The sequence below is a fragment of the Excalfactoria chinensis genome, chromosome 18 (genome assembly GCF_039878825.1).
Source record: "Excalfactoria chinensis isolate bCotChi1 chromosome 18, bCotChi1.hap2, whole genome shotgun sequence".
In the NCBI taxonomy this organism is placed as follows: domain Eukaryota; kingdom Metazoa; phylum Chordata; class Aves; order Galliformes; family Phasianidae; genus Excalfactoria; species Excalfactoria chinensis.
Window position 1 is genome coordinate 3,537,824 of NC_092842.1, and position 15,721 is coordinate 3,553,544.

Genomic DNA, 15,721 nt, shown 5'->3' on the forward strand with positions numbered 1-15,721 from the left:
CATCCTGGTGCTCGGGCAGACACTCTGGTGAGGTCAGGGCAGGTCTCTGGGCTGGTTGTGGTGCTGCATGCAATGGCTGGGATGTGATGCATGGAGCACAAAGCGGGGAGGGCAGGAGGGTTTGTTCCTTTGCCTGGCTGTGTTGCCTGACACAAGGTCTCTTCAAGACCCAGCATCCCACTATGGGCAGAGAAGGGTGTATGGAAAATCTTTCCAGCAAGGATTGGGATCATTATGGCTAAGATGTAGGTATAGAGGCATTCTTGGCCTCTCCATCTTACCAAGAGAGGAGAAAGGAGCATCCTTCATCCTGATCATCCCAAAACTAGGATGTGACTGACAGCTGGGGACGAGGCAGTGATGATTCAGGCGCTGTGGTCTCTGTGCTTTTTCTGAGTGGTACCAAAATAACTGTGGTGTAACCTCAGCCATGCAGAGGGGCCCCTTCCCCGCAGCTGAGGGAAGTGTCTGCGTGGTCAGAGGAGTGCAATCAGGAGGCTGAAGGGATGCATTTACCTCAAATCAAAAAGCAGCACCGCCTGCGGGTTCATCTGTCCTAGAAGACCACCAATGGGCTGCACAACAGGAAGCGCTGACAGTGTCTCACATGCAGAGCATTAATGCTTCAGGAATGTTGGGTTTACTGGGAGGCAGGATAATATGCTCTTTAAAAAGAAAAAATTGCTTGGGAACCATTAATAACCACAAGCATTTGGGATCTCTGCTGTGAATTTCTTCTGGAAAGGAGGAAAGGAGGGGGAAATAGCATCAAGAGCCCCCAAGTGCCGTGCTAGGTCAGTACCTGGGCACTGCTTGGGGTTGGCCAGCATCCTGCATGACCCCAGCACATGGCTGAGAGCAGCTAGGACAGCCACAACAGCAAAATAATGTTTAACATTGAGTTTGGGGGCCAGCATCTCAAGCCCTCTCAAGGATAGGTGTTTGGAGTCTTGCAATGGATGGGGAAGTGTTGCTTGCTGGGGAAGGAACTTTGCATGCAGGGCATAGGGTGCTGCAGCCCTCTGCCTTCCCCATCAGTAGGGATGTGTGCTTTGTGCATGTCGTAGAGCTACAGCAAAGCCTTGCTGTGGCACAGCTGGGTTGCAGAGTACCCAGGCAAGCACACATCATCCAGCCCTGCAGACAGCAGCAGCAGCATCCAGTATCTGTCTGTGTCTCAGGGTCTGAACGCTGGTGGCAGCATCCCAGACAGAGGTGTGGCAAGGCTTTGGCAGGCAGCATCATTACAAAGGCAGATGTTTCTGAGCCCATCCCAAGTCTAGACCGCTCCAGCTGCCATCTTCCACACGAGTGGTTTGTTTTGGAGCGCGGCTCCTTTTTGCAGGGAAGTGATCCTTGCCAATGCAATCAGGAGAGAGAGAGGTGAATGGGAACACTGATCAGATACGAAGGGCCTATTTCCAGTCCTCCTTGTACCAGAAAAGGCTGCTCCAGATGACAGTCTATGATAAATTAGGAACACACAATGCGTTTGAATGTCTCCTAATGAATGAGTCATGTTTTCTCTTGAAAGGAAGAAACAGCATGCTTTGTATAATACATGGGAAAAGTTGGAGCTTCACTCGTGCCGTTTTTTTGCTAATTTAACCAGAATTATCCTCTAAGGGAAAAAATCTTGTAGGCAAATGACTAAGCATCAGAGAGTTCTATTTGCATAAGATGAAGCTCATTTTGAAGAGTTGCTGAGAGTGTAATTGAGACAGATGTGCAGCAGAGGATGCAGAGACATATCCTCTGAATGCACATGCAGGTATTTCATCAACCTCTAGGAACAGAAAGCGATGGAATACGGGATCCCTTTATTTCTTCATGCCCCTTTAGACGTCCTTGCAGGATCTGGGTCTGCTCAAGACTGGCTTTCTCATGCAGAGGCTGCTCCCGCTATGTCTGTATGCCACACTAATATTTGGCTGTGTATAGTGCTGTGTATAGTGCTGCCACACAGTTTGGATTCCAGCTGCGGACAAAACTTCTCTGCAATAGTTGTTGCACAAACCCAGAACACACATCTGTCTCTCTTCCAGAAATCATGTTAGACGAGTGGCTTTCTGCCAGCATCTTGGTTTGTGCCAGAATTTCAAGGGTTTGGGTCTTCTCTCCTCCTCTGCACAGTGCTGGGAAGGGCGGAGAGATGCTGAAGGGCTGTTGTGTCCTTTGGGGTGAGTTCTTCTCATCTTCCATTCTCCTGAGCAGGGAGAATCTATTGCTGGTGCTGCCCCTAAAGTTGTTCAGTCCCTCTGGACTGAATGTATCTGTGGCAGAGAACTGATGGAAGAAATGCATCTTGTCTTCCTCCAGGAGGAAAGCAGGGCAGGTTCTCTATCTGCAGGGGTAAAAAACATCCCTGCTTATGATGCTAGCATGGGGAGAAAGCTTTTGATGCATTTTCTGAAGTCGCTTTTAAGGTGACTCTCACAACGTGCATTAGCAACTGAGAAGGATTAATGTTCAGCCTTCTATCTCCTGTTGGCACACAGCAGCATGCTCTCCTGTGACGTGCAGCCAGTTGTGGGACGTGCAGGAGGCAGAGTGTGGGGGGCACAAGTACAGTGGGGAGACCTTAAAAGGCAGACGCGTCCATCTCTCAGTGTGCACTGGAATGGGGCTGAATCACGTCCTGGGCTGTTATCAGCTATTTGCTGCTAGGCTGAGTCCCTGCCCCTGGGGGAGCAATTACAGAAATAGTTTGCAACCTGAGTGATATGAATCCGAAACCATTCAAAAGGAAGAGAGTCATTTCCCACACCGCCAGCACCGATTCCTGCACCGATTGCAATTCACTTGAAGCCTTCCCTGAACAGGTTCAGCCTTGCTCAGGTTCTGAGATCTGAAGGCAGCTCTGCTCCCAGGGGTGTTGCTGTGGGCAGGGGAAGCCACGGGGAGGGCTGCAATGTGGGAAAGGCAGAGGGATGAGCTGGGCTGATCTCAGCAGCAGGAGGAAGCGGTGAGATTTCTCTTGTCCTCAGGGTCCGATGTATTTCACTTTCAGACAACCCAGCTTAATTTTCCACGTGCAACTTGAAGCTCTAAAAGCTACGGAAAGCATCCGTTTTGCACCAGCAAAGTTTCCCAGCAGCAGCTTAGAATAAATCCTATAATCATTTGGTGGGATCAGTCATCGCCGCTAACGCTACCGTGGGAATCTGAGAAGGGTTAAACTTTCATGTGGCTGCCACGAGCTGATCACGGAGCTGTTGGGGCTGGTTCACAGCTCTGCTGTTTGGCTTGAGAAGAGAGAGGATCCGCTTTTGCCACGTTTCTCCTTGATCTCCGAGTTTGCTTGGTGTGATAACAGGGTGTGTGTGTGTGTGTGTTCTCCGCCGTCAGTTTGCAGCGAGGTGCAGGAGAGAAGCCAGAGACAAGAAGCAAAGTGCTGGAGGAGGCTGTCAGCTCTGCTGGTCCCACAGGGCGTCCATGCAAAGGGAAGGCAGGAGCGATATCTTCCTCCAGCTGCCAGGAAAAGGAAACCCTTGTGCTCCTCGGAGCACTTCCCACTGCTCACAATGGGTTTCCCCAGGGATGCTCGAAGGGGTTACAGCAGAAAGGTCTGCCCAGGCTCTGTGTGGTTTGTTTAACTCTTCCCTGCACCCCTGTGTGCAGGGTGAGATGCTCTGATGAGCACAGGGATGCTACAGGCATTAGAATCATAGAGTCATTAAGGCTGAAAAAGATCTGTAAGATCATCCAACCATCCACCGATGCTGCCTATACAGCACATCCCTCAGTGCCACACCTGTCCTCTCCTTGAGCCCCTCTATGGACGGTGCCTCCACCTCTCCCTGGGCAGCCTGTGCTGCTGCCCCACTGCTCCTTATGAGAAGAAATTCCTCCTAATACCTAATACCGGAGGCATGCTGTGCTGATAGATGTCTCTTTCTTCTCACGTCTCAGAGCTTTATGTTTTAAGTGGGACAGCATCCATCGTCTGTAAGTAGCTGGGCCCTGCTCCAGCCTTATTCTTCTCTGGCTGCCTCTGCGGATGTGCTTTTTTCTCCATGTGTATTTCAGCTCTGCTCTCTCCACTTGTCTGACGTGGGCCTCTTGTCTGAAAGCCGGAGCTGGATGACACAGAGCCTTGTGCATGGGGCACGAGGCAGAGGAGGGATGAGTCACTGGGAAGGCACGGTGCGTGTCCCATCCAACCCAACTCCCAAGGAACCATGTGAGAAGCAGGAGCGTGGCCTCGTGTCATGTTTCACAGCAGCTACACGTGTTCATCCAGCTACCCCTGCCATCTCCACCATGCTGTACTTATTTCTTTGCGGACCTGCCCTTGCCCTATGCATACTGACCACCGTATTGTGATGCCTTTTGACTACTTGGATGGAGCCCTGGGCAGCCTGGTGTGCTGGCTGACAAACAGCTCATGGCAGGGAATGGGGTTGGAACTGGATGATCTTTAAGATCCCTCCCAGTCGAAGCCGTTCTGTGATCCTGTAATCCTGCAATACTCATCCTGCAGTCACTTTATCCCTCTTGTTTTCATGAAAGGAAAAAAAGGTCAAAGGAGAGGCAGTAAATTAAACCAAAATGGTAGGGATCCCTGAATTATGTGCAGCTTTCTATATGCCTTTCCCTAACTCCATGTCCCCATTCCAGTGCAGGTATTAACTCTCTCCTTCGTTTTTGTCAGCTTTCAGTTTATTCTGAACAGTGCACGTTTTTGGACAACGTTTTTACTCATGGGGCCAAGTGCAACTGCAGCTGCTGTCAGCAGGAAGGTGGAGGAGGTCACCTCCTGTCTGGTACTTGAGAAACGTGGTTCTCAGGCAGTTGCATCTTCTCCTTTACATCCCCCTTCACGCTTCTGCAGATGTTGTTGTGCACAGCTTGCAGGCCTCTATAGCAATAGCAAAAGTTGAAGGGGAGTTCTGGCCGCGTTGTTATGATTTGCCCATGTTGCCTGGTCCATCCAAATGGGTCTCCATGAAACACTCAAAAGAATCATCCTGCTTTAGAATAATCCATAACGTTTCTTTTTATTTTCCTAGGGTCCACCAGGTCTGCCGGGCTTACCAGGACCACCAGGCAAGAGAGGTTCCCGAGTAAGTGCTTGAAGAACTTCTATTTCTCTCTGTCTGTACCTATTGATGCCTGTCCTGCTGCTCCAAGGGCTGTTGTGTGGTTCTGTGGCTGAGCAGTGATGGCCACAAGATACCACTGAGGTTTCATCCGCTGGGGTGGATGGCAGCAGACCCGAACATAAATTTGGGCCCCAAGCATAAGGCATCAGAGAGCTTCAGGCTGCTGTGTTTTATGGACAAGACAATGTGTTCCACATCAGAGCTGCCATTTGGTGAAATACCAGCACAAGTGGTTATGCAGCTCCAATGCCTTCTGTGTATAGAAGCAGCCACCACATCAGCACATTGCCTGGACTTTGTCTTTATCAGCAGGTCCCCACGAAGGCTGCAGGGTTGTTCTTACTCCAGCCCCAACCCCAAGCAGCTGTTTGGTGTTACTTCTTGCAGACCTGTGGTGTGCAAACCAGGCTCCACGTCTGGAGGCCCAGCTGTGTGAATGACCAACTTTCACCTCTACCTCCAAATTCCACTATCTGCCAAAACAGCAGTTTTCCTAGGAGGAAAAAAAAGCATTGTGGAAAACCATGTCACTACTTGGCATTGCTCCCCATCCTATATTTAAGACAATCCCCCGAAAGACAATAAGCAACAGAGGATCTCTGAGTTCAGCCCCTGCCAGAGGTGCTGAGAATCAGCCCAGGGAAGAGTTCCCAGTTAGGAAGTGCTCACACAGCTGAGCCCAGCTTGGCTCAGGCTGCTGCATAGAGAGGCTGTGCTAATTTTGGGAGGGGGCAAAAGGGTCACCCTGCAAATGACTGGCCTGGAGCACTGAAGACAGAACTGCTCTGTATGTGAGTTGTTTTGACTTTGCAGCGTGTCTCTAGTATCTTTTTTTTTTTCTTGTGGTTCTTCAGGATTTAAGGACTTAACTGCAAGGAAAAGGACCTGCCAGAAACTAAGACAGGCTTAGGGGAATTCTTACATCTTCTGTTTTTGTTGTGCATGACTTGCTCCAGAATAAATGTGTAGCATGGCTGGGGGTATGTTCTACGTCTGCTTCACTTGATCGTCCAGTAAAGCAGGCACAGTTCTTGTACCAGCCCATGGGATGTTCCATGGGGTGCCCCCCAAGTGTGGACCTGCTGAGGGGAGGTGAGCGTTGCATGCAGCTTTGCAGTGCTGGATGCTGGAGGAAAAGAAGGGTTTCTTCTTGTCACCAGTGCAGTTTATGGCTGACATGATTGTCCTCGTTGTAGCTTGCATAATTCCTACGTTATTAATGCTTATACAATAACTTGGTTTATTTGAAAGTCTAGCTGCAGCATTTGACTCATGACCTTCTGTAGCTGTGAAGCCCATAAAGTGGCTCTCTTGCTGATGTAGCACAGTATTTCCACTCCTTTGAATTCTGTATTGCCTCTGTTTTATTTCCCTCTCTCCCCCCGTATTGGTCAGAGTTAAATGAAAGCTCAGATTAGCTTTTGCTTTGAGGGTGAGATTGTAGTCAGAGATGGTTTGTAAGGAAAGCTGGCTGCTCCCATGAGTCTGTCTCCTTGTTTCCAGCTGATAAATATCTCTGGCCTCGCCTTACAGCCAGAAAGTTGCTCTTCTATGTAAGCGAATGCCCCCGATTTGCTGTAACAAATGCCAGTCTGTAAAGGTTTGAAAGAGAGCTTGGGACACGGTGCTCAAATGCAATGCAGAGTAGAAGCCAAATGGGTTCTAAGGTCTTCTAGAAAATGACATCTCCTTGACTTTTAAGTTTACCCCTATTTTAGGTGAATGAAATGAATGATACACCCAATCGCTCTGCATCAGAGATCCATGGAGACTGAATATTCGCATGCCCTCCTTTGCAGTCATAAGGACAGAAGGGTTGGCTAAATAAAAGCTGAGTGTTTCTCACTGTCGTGTAAGGGATCCCAGAGCCTGACACACTGCTATTGCTCTTGTTTGACCTGTCAGACCACTGCAGGAGAAATGTGCTTCAGGATGCTCTTACCATGCTCCTGTGAACCTTGAAAGTTGGCAAGGTCCCGGCGTGACACATCCCTGCGACATTTGGTCTGTGGTTGCAGAAAGTCTCCCCTGCCTTCCAAATGCACTGCTTCCCCCTGAAAGAAGCAAGGAGGCAGCCAGCTGTTCGGGTTCCCCGTATCCTCATTCCACAAGGAAGACTTTCCCGTTTCTGAAAAGAAATGCGTTTAGAAACAGTTTGTTTGGTTTCACATCAAATATTTCACTCGTTTTTCTGCAAGCCAAAGGTCAGAGCAGGATCTGTAGGTCAGAGAAAAGGGAAAGCCCAGTGCGTAATGCGCTCTGAATGAGCGGCCGCTCCTCTGACTGAAGCTTTCTCACATTTAGCAGGAGTTCTGAGGATATCCCCCCCCCTTGTGAATGCTGAAGCAGTGAGCACAGTTACACTTTTGTTAATCTGGGGGGGCTGTGAACCAGCGTGCATGAAAGCACTTCTGTCAGCCTGCTCCCATCTCCAGGCACGGCACCCACAACTGCACGTCACCGCTCCCAAGTGGCTGCCATTCATGTGGATTACATTCCAGTTAGATGACAAAGCCGTCACCTTTGGGAAGCCCTCATCACTTGGAGAACACACTCAGGGATTGTTCTGGCTGCTCTGACACTGAGCCTTGGGCTGCTGCTCTCTGGGATAACATTTTCTATGGCATTTCTGGTGCGAGGTTTGGACCGTTTCAGATGCGAGTTAGTCAACAGGCTGGGTTGGTTCAGCCATAATAAGGGAGACAAAAGGAACAAGCAGAGTGGCACAGTTGCAAATAGTAATATGTGCTGTGGGATTTTTTGATTGACTGGTCTCAGCGTTGTCCCATCCTGAGTATAGAAGAGAGAAACAAAACTGGTGTAATGATCTTAGAATTACAGAATCGTTTGAGCTGGAAGGGACCCTTAAAGGTCATCTGGTCCACCTCTCTGCAAACAACAGGGACACCCACAGCTCCATCAGGTGCTCAGAGCTCCATCCAGCCTGGCAGTCTCCAAGGATGACTGTGAATGATGATAAACATTCTTAGGAGAATCATGATTTCTAGATATGAGTGAGAATATGAACCATATCCTGGATAACATGAGTGAAATATAGTGATTAACTGTAGAACGATGGAGCAATTAATTCTTGATTGAGATGGGCAGTTCTGCTGGGTGCAGCGGGAGAAGTGGAATGAAGGTCGGTTGGGTTTAATAGAACAAGTGTGTGTAGCTTGGGGGGCTATAATGACTTGCTGGGGTTTGCAGATAGGTAAGTGGATTGATGTGGAAGGCTTACCTACATGATGCTGTACTGTTAACAGCTCCCAGGGCGGTGCTGTCCCTCACCTTCTGTCACCCAGCCCAACTAATTGTACCACACCGCATCTCCCTCGTCTGCCAAGAATGTGAGTGGAAGCGTAGATTCAGGACTAACCGTGTTGGAACACATTGAGATCAGTTATTTTTACCATTTTTAGGACTACTGCCAGACTACGCCCTTTTCTCTCCGCAGTTACGAGAGCAGTTTAAAATGTCTAGCACAGTCCCCAGACGTGGTTACAGCAGCCACTGGTGTGCCAGACTGGACTTCCCACTGTCACTTCATCAGCAGGATGTGGCTGCTTTTCACCAGCATGAGACCACATTGGTCTCTGGGAGTAGGATGGGTTTCTGCTCTTCCTTTGCTCGGATTACACGCTATGAGTCTCATTGAATTCAGCGGTAAATCCTCTGTCTTGTATGTCAAGAGCCTGTGTTTTCTCATAATCACATGTTTTAGCACTGGGTAATGGGACCAGATTCTTTCTCCTGTCTTCCCCCTTCCACAATCCCACTTTTGGTTAAGGCTTTATGATTGCATTGTGCTTTGGTTTAGCTCTGGAAGAGGCTGCGCCACATTTGGCTGGAGGCACAACGAGTCTCCTAACCAGGAACTCTTGGTGGGCAGCCCAGCTTCCTACATTCCAGCTTTCCTCCTGGAAACTCTCCCTGTCAGCAAGGAGTCACCAAACCCTGCCTTTCCCTCCAGCCTGACTCTTTTAAGCCTGCCCCAGGCTATGGCAGAGCACAGACTTCAGCTAACTGCACTGACTTGGGCTATGAGCCAAGCTGCCCGGCTCCAAATTTGAATAACAGCTGAATTCCCTCCTCAAATCTAACAGCAGTCAGGATTTATGAACTCTGCTCAGTGCTACCTAGATTATTGCTTATGCATAAGTGCTTTTTAGGAACCCATCTTTTATAGAGACTTTACTGCTCTGGTTTCTGCCACTTGTATTGATTTTCATCCTTATTTAGGACCTGGAAGACTTGAGTTCAAGTGCTTTTGCTACTGCAGGCTTGAACATGAAGTCTCCATCCCACCCAGTGAGACAAACAGACGATGCCATACTTTAGTGGGAAAAGGAATTTATTCAAGACCACTGGGTTACAGCACTTGTCTGGGTTTTCAAATCACCATTTGATGCTCCTTAATTTTAATTGAAGTTGCCTCAGTTTTATTGAAAATTCACAGGAAGGTTTAAAGGTATCAGGGAGTTTTGCTCATTGCAGAGGGTTGAGCTTACTGAGAAGGTGCATGAGTGGCTTTTTATCCCCCAGCCCACCCTCCTTCTAACTGGAGGGTACATTACGGTGCTCCTTATGGTGGTGCGAAGCTCGCACTCAGTCTTGGCAGAACAGAAGCCCTTGGAATCAAGTCTTCAGGTTGTTTCATCTCTCAGGAACGTGTTCAAGAGGACTTAGAATTATTACTACTTCTGCCTGAAAGGTTAACAGAACTGTCGTGCTATATACAATCCTGGGATAAACTATTCTTGGCTGTTTATTCCAGATAACTCCTTAAATAGCCATTGGAAAGTATGTAAAGTGCTTTCAAAGTGTGATGTAAAAGGAGACGCTGGTGTGTGTGATCTAAGGTAGATGGCCTAACGGTGTCGTTGTCTTGTAAGAGCCGTGCAGAAACACTGATCGAAATGGTATTTATTTTTAAATTGGGTCTTGCCATCCGTTCTTTCCCCCTCCAAAGACAAAAATCTCTTGTCCTTGTAGGGGAGAAGAGTTCATCTTAAATGAATAATGAGACATTTTAAGTTTCCCTTTAGTAATCGCTTCTATCCTCTTCCATTTTTACCCAACAAGGTGTCCCCACCCCCACACACTTGCACTGCCCTTTGCCCACCTCCAGCCCTTTCTGGAGCTCCTCACACAGCTTCTCCTCCCCTGACTCTGAGTTCTTTCTGTGCCTGGATGGGGGATATTTGGTGTCACTGAACCACCTCATGGTCATGGTGGATCTTGTGATGGACACGTGTCACTTCCCAAAGGGTGGGCAGGAGGTGGTGCTGATGAACATGACTGACCCCTCTTGACTTCATTTTGTGTGTGTTGTGTTTTTTAGGGTCCTCCGGGTCCCCATGGAAACCCTGGCTCACCTGGACCCCCAGGCCTGAAAGTAAGTGCGTACTGATGGGCACGAGGAGCTTTACCTTCGTGTTTCTGATGCTTCCCATTGGGGCTCTCAGCAGAACAAAGAGTAACTGAAGCCATTTATCCCCTCCCCTCTGCTTGGACACAGCCAAAGCCTTCTCTTATGCTTACAGGAGACCCCGCTGTGCACCTTGATTCTCAGCTCTCCCTGATTCCAAACACTTCCTAATTAGGATCCTGTCTGAGCTATGCCTGTGGCAGGGAGCAAGCTGTTGTGCCGATACGAGGGCAATGGGATCCTTCATAACATCCCACCACATCCTGATTTCTTCACTCTGTTTCTCATGGATTTCACAGCATCCATCAGCAGCGGGGGCTTAGCAGCACCCACTTCTCTCACTTCCTCCTCCCTCACCTCCCCTTCCCTTCCCTCTGCAAAGCTTCTGTGCAGCTGGAACCTTTCCCCATCAGATCCCACTGCTGGCTCCTGTGTGTCCTCATCTCTCCCAGAAGAGGTCTCTTCTGGGGCCAAAAAGTCATTGAGATTTGAAGGGCAGTGCTTGGCACAGAGGTTTGCACTAACAAGGAGGCTGTAGGTGCGAGCAAGAGTCCTTTCTTTTTATGATCTCATCAGTAGGCAGGGATGTGAGGAACACTATTGATGCTCTGGGAAAAAGATTGTGGAAACTTGGCATGCTGCTGTTACGTGATTAAAAATCAGGCACTGGAGACATGCTGGTGAACAGCAGCTGTTTTACATTCTGCAGTGTAGCTATATGGCCTGAAAAGGGAGGCTGTAAAAGTTCTGTATCTTCAGTGCTCTGCATTTATTCTCCATCAGTGACTTCCAGATCACACTTGTTGAGTTTTACAAGTCAAACCAAAGTCCTTTTTACCTAACTTCTAGCTCTGCAAATTCTGCCTGATCCAATCTGTGCAGCCAAAATGCTTTTCTGTGCTATGGGTGTCGTTGTTTTTAACATTAGCCCAATGTCAGATCTCATCACGTAGCCATCAAGCTGTATTCAGCTGGCTTCTTATTAGAAATGCTTCTGTAAGTATGTTTCTCCCATCCTGGCTGGCTGCTAAAAGCCTTTGGTGGATGGATTGCTGTAGCAGTCTGCAGCAGAGATGTGGGGCCACCAGTCTGCACTGTGCCATTTAATTTTGCCCGGATGCTGTTTGTAGGATCAGGCTGTTCTCCATGATGCTGTGTCACAAGAAGCCCTGGGCTTGCAACGGGAGCTGAGAGCTGCAGCTCTGGTGTAATAAGACCAGCTGTGACTCCACCTCTATTAATGAGAGCCTTCTAAGATGTGATTGCAAGACTTTTGCATATGAAGCAGTACTTGTAAGGCTCCCAGAGCTTTGATTTCTATCCTTCCCTTCATTTCTTCAGTACTATACCAGTCCCAGAAGCTGGAGTTCACAGAAAATGAAGGTATTTCATCCCTGTGTCCTCTTAGCATGCCCAGCCCATGGCCAGAGCTCTGGCCTGTGCTGCAGGCAGGACAGCCCCAAGTAGAACCACTGCTGGGTCCCTGCAATTGGGCTCTGCCTGCCCTCAGCATCCCTTAATCACATGGAAAAAACAAGCAGCTCAAAAAGGAAGCTGAACTTTCCCGGACAGATAGAGCTTGAAAGCAATGACTAACAGCAAATATTGTCACTGAGGAAGTAACCCGGGGGCATAATTTTTTATCAGCTGAATTAACAGAGCACTCATGAGGTCAGACAGTGCCTGTGTACCAAGTGGAGGTGATTCCACAATGAGAATGCCCAGCAGCATCAGGATTGGGAGGTACCTGTCAGCAGGCTGTTGTTTTCCAAAGGCATCACAGCAACTGGGTTTGTGATCTCTAGTTGCTGTGATGTCAAGCACCCACAAACAGCTCAGAGTGGGAGACTCTGATAACAGCTGCGTGCAAAGCAAGATTGTCTGTGTGACTTCATGTAGTGCTTGGAAACCAGGCAGCCTTCATTCAGAAACTCTTACAGATGCATCTGCCTTGAGTTGGCAGCGCTCCCTACAGTCCATAGCCAAGCAGTCTCACACACCAAGCCTTGCAGCTTGTGGTGGATGGAGGCAGGGGAGAAAGGGGTGTGCAAGGTGTGTCAGGTGCAGTGATGCTGCGTGGAGAAGCTGCTCAGCTGGCCATAGCTAGACCTTCATGTTGCTAATGAGAAACACCAATTAGCAGATAATAATATTCTCCTGTAGGGTCCAACCTTCAGGTTCTTCCAAGCACTTCCCTTGCCAATCAATAATTACCTCTTCCAAAAGAAGCTGGCGTACTGCAAATCTCATCCCCTTTTTCCTGCTTCTGTCTCCCTCCCACCTTTCCACCTTTTAAGATTTTAATCTGGGATTTTCCAAGGACTCTCCTGGAATTAGCTGCTGACAGGTTGCTGAAATCCTATCAGGAGGTTGGCCTTCAGTTGTATTTTCTCTTGTCTCAGCTGTTAAACAGGAAAATAATGCATTCTGCCACTTAAGTGTGTGCCTCTTCCTCTGCCAGCCTGAATGCCTCCCAATTGCTCTGGCTGTTGGTGGTGTTTAATTAGTGCAGCTTTCTCTCCAGTTTCATCTGTTCCCCACAGTTAAAGAAAACAACAGCAGCTAGGAAGTTGTTAAGGATGGTTTATCCACAATAATAGGCTTGGTAATTATTTTTGTGATGGTAGTTGTAGGCAAGGAAGAAATCACGGCTGTCTGATCTAATAAGTATCAGAAGTCCTGACGTTGCCTTCTCCCAGATATCCTTTTTTTAGTCGATTTAATACTGTCAAATACTATTTAAAACTCAGTGCTTTAGCAGCAGTATTAACTCGTCAAAACCAGCCGTGGCAAAACAGAGCTATACCTGAGGGCTTTGATGCATTTGAGGCACGGGAAGAAGACAGAGGGTGGGGGCTTGATGGAAGCAAGGCCACATCAATGGGTTGGGTCTCTGAGTGGTACAACTAATTTAAGTTTCTCATTTCAGGGTCAGAAAGGTGATCCTGGGCTGTCGCCTGGAAAAGCTCGCAGAGGACCAAAGGTAAGATGGCACTGAGATCACGTTGTGCTTCAAGCCCTGTGCCTACACATGGAGGGGGCCCATACTGCAGCCATGAGCAGCACAGCTGCTTGCATAGACTTGGGACTAAAACTTAAGACTTGGACTCTGGATTCAGGACTAAAGTGGGTTAGCTGAGTTAAGGACTGTGTGCTCTGCCAATTTTCAGTGAATGACGAGCCCCATTTTTTGCAGTTTCACAGCTGAGTGAATTTTACAGAGGCCACAAGACCTCAGAGAGGTCTAGAAATGAATAGAAGGGCAATCAGGCCTTCACAATATCTATCTCAATTAGTTCTTTCCATGGTGGCTACACAATACTTCATAATTCACATCTAGGATAAGAGGTCTGGGTTTTTTTTCTTTTCACCATAAGCCTTGCTATAAATGCACCGTTAATAGAAAGCATCAGCCATGAAGAGCTCAGACCCTCCATTTGAAAGCAGATGCCTCAGTGCTCTGCAGGGCTGTGAGCTGCTCACAGACATTGAGATGGCTGAGTCTGAAATGACACGTTGAACTTAACAGCACGAGGTGCCTTTGGAAACGTCTGGGGCTGTATCAGAATGGCATCACATGGAAACCATCCACCCACACAATCTGGAACTGTTTTCTTGCAAGCATGCTCACTGTTAAGAAGGGGAGAGATCCAGATTGCTTTTAGCTCATGTTAACAAGGCTTTGTTCCTGTTAGCAGTAATAGAAACAAGGAATTTCCAGCGGGAGTTTGGAGTGATGCCTAATTTTCAAGCTAGATACTCCAAATGCGTTTTCACTAAGCAGGCAAAGCACAATGCTAGGGGTCCTGGAAGGAGTTTTTCATCCTAATCAAAGGAGGCCCAAATGGGCTTGAACTGATGGATGAATGTCAGTATTCTCACACCGAAGAGCTTCTCACTCCTGTGATTGTTTGGGTTTTTTAAGCATTCGTTCTGTTGGTGAAAACTGGACTCCAGCAGCAGCTGTCATTGATTAACCGGGTCTATTATTTATATCAGCCAGCTAATAAGGATGGTGTTTAAATATACACTTCATATCCAGGCGGAGTTGCAATTAGAAGTGCCAATAGTTGGGTACTGCTGTAGGCTAAATTACTTCAGTAACAGTATGTTAAGCACAGGGAGAATGTCGCTGAAAACTAATGCAAGTTTCTTGTTTCATGCAGGGAGACGTGGGCTTACCTGGTCTGACTGGGTTCCCTGGGCCGCCTGGTAGAAAGGTAAGCATTTCTAGTCCTTCTCTAGTGAATTACATCACAATTTTTAATTCAAAATGTCCTCCTGTAACTCTACCACGCTGTTGTTTCAACATCAGCATCACCAGCAATATACCTACACCAGGAAGAGCACTCACAGGGCTGGAACATGAGATCCATTCTTGCCTTTATGTTGCAGCAGAGAGTGTGCGTGTATTCAAACCTACAAGTCCACATAGCAGCACCTCAGCAATCCATATGCTGAGTGCAAGAGTATGATCTTCTATATCAAGGACACTTGAGTTGACCTTCCAGTTCCAGGCTGTGTTGGAAGGTTGGGTTGGTTTCTTAGAAGCTGTTGCAGGTTGTTGTTTGATAGTTGGGTTTGCCAGGTGGGAACCTCTCCTCAGGGAGCCAGCACTAACATAGCAAAGCTGAATGGTTAAAACTAGCATCTTGGTTCAAGTACTCCATCATTAAATAGGTATTCTGTCGGTAAATGAACCATTGAAGTTGTGCTGCTGTTCCTTGGCCCAATTAGCTGCACCCAAACAACTACTCATGTTGCCTTAAGACTCTGGGGAGAGAAAGATGTGTAGAAGAGTGAAAGAAACCTTCCCTCTCCGTGCTCGCTGTATGCTTCATATTGGAATGAAACTGGAAGAAGTAGGAGCTAGGGTTGTTTGTTTTCTTCTCTCTTATGCTTGGAGTGCTGCATGGAGCTAGGAGCAGTAGGGGGACTAATTAGCATTCTTCTGCAGTCACAAACTCTAACAAATGCAGCGCAAAGAGTATCATTTTCCTGATATAACAGCTCATAAAGCAAAACCTTGTGGTTACAATCAGCAAAACAACGTCAGGAAAGCAAGGCCTCGTGGTGGGAAAAAGTGGAGATGGAATAGGAGGTTGAACCAACATTCCTGAGTCTAGAACATGGCCTTCACTTCTGATTTTGGCTCCCCCAGGACAGGGCAGAGGCAGGGATGTGC

The 15,721-nt window shown here is 47.9% G+C and overlaps 1 protein-coding gene across 1 annotated transcript in view; it reads left to right on the forward strand.

Annotated features, from left to right (window-relative positions):
- Positions 1-15,721, forward strand: part of COL27A1 (collagen type XXVII alpha 1 chain) — a 110,759-nt gene that overhangs the window by 13,912 nt on the left and 81,126 nt on the right. Inside the window, exons 4-7 of the mRNA XM_072352652.1 lie at positions 5,013-5,066; positions 10,450-10,503; positions 13,466-13,519; positions 14,703-14,756. Of these exons, the coding sequence (XP_072208753.1) occupies positions 5,013-5,066; positions 10,450-10,503; positions 13,466-13,519; positions 14,703-14,756 (216 nt within the window). The remainder of the gene's footprint in view (positions 1-5,012; positions 5,067-10,449; positions 10,504-13,465; positions 13,520-14,702; positions 14,757-15,721) is intronic.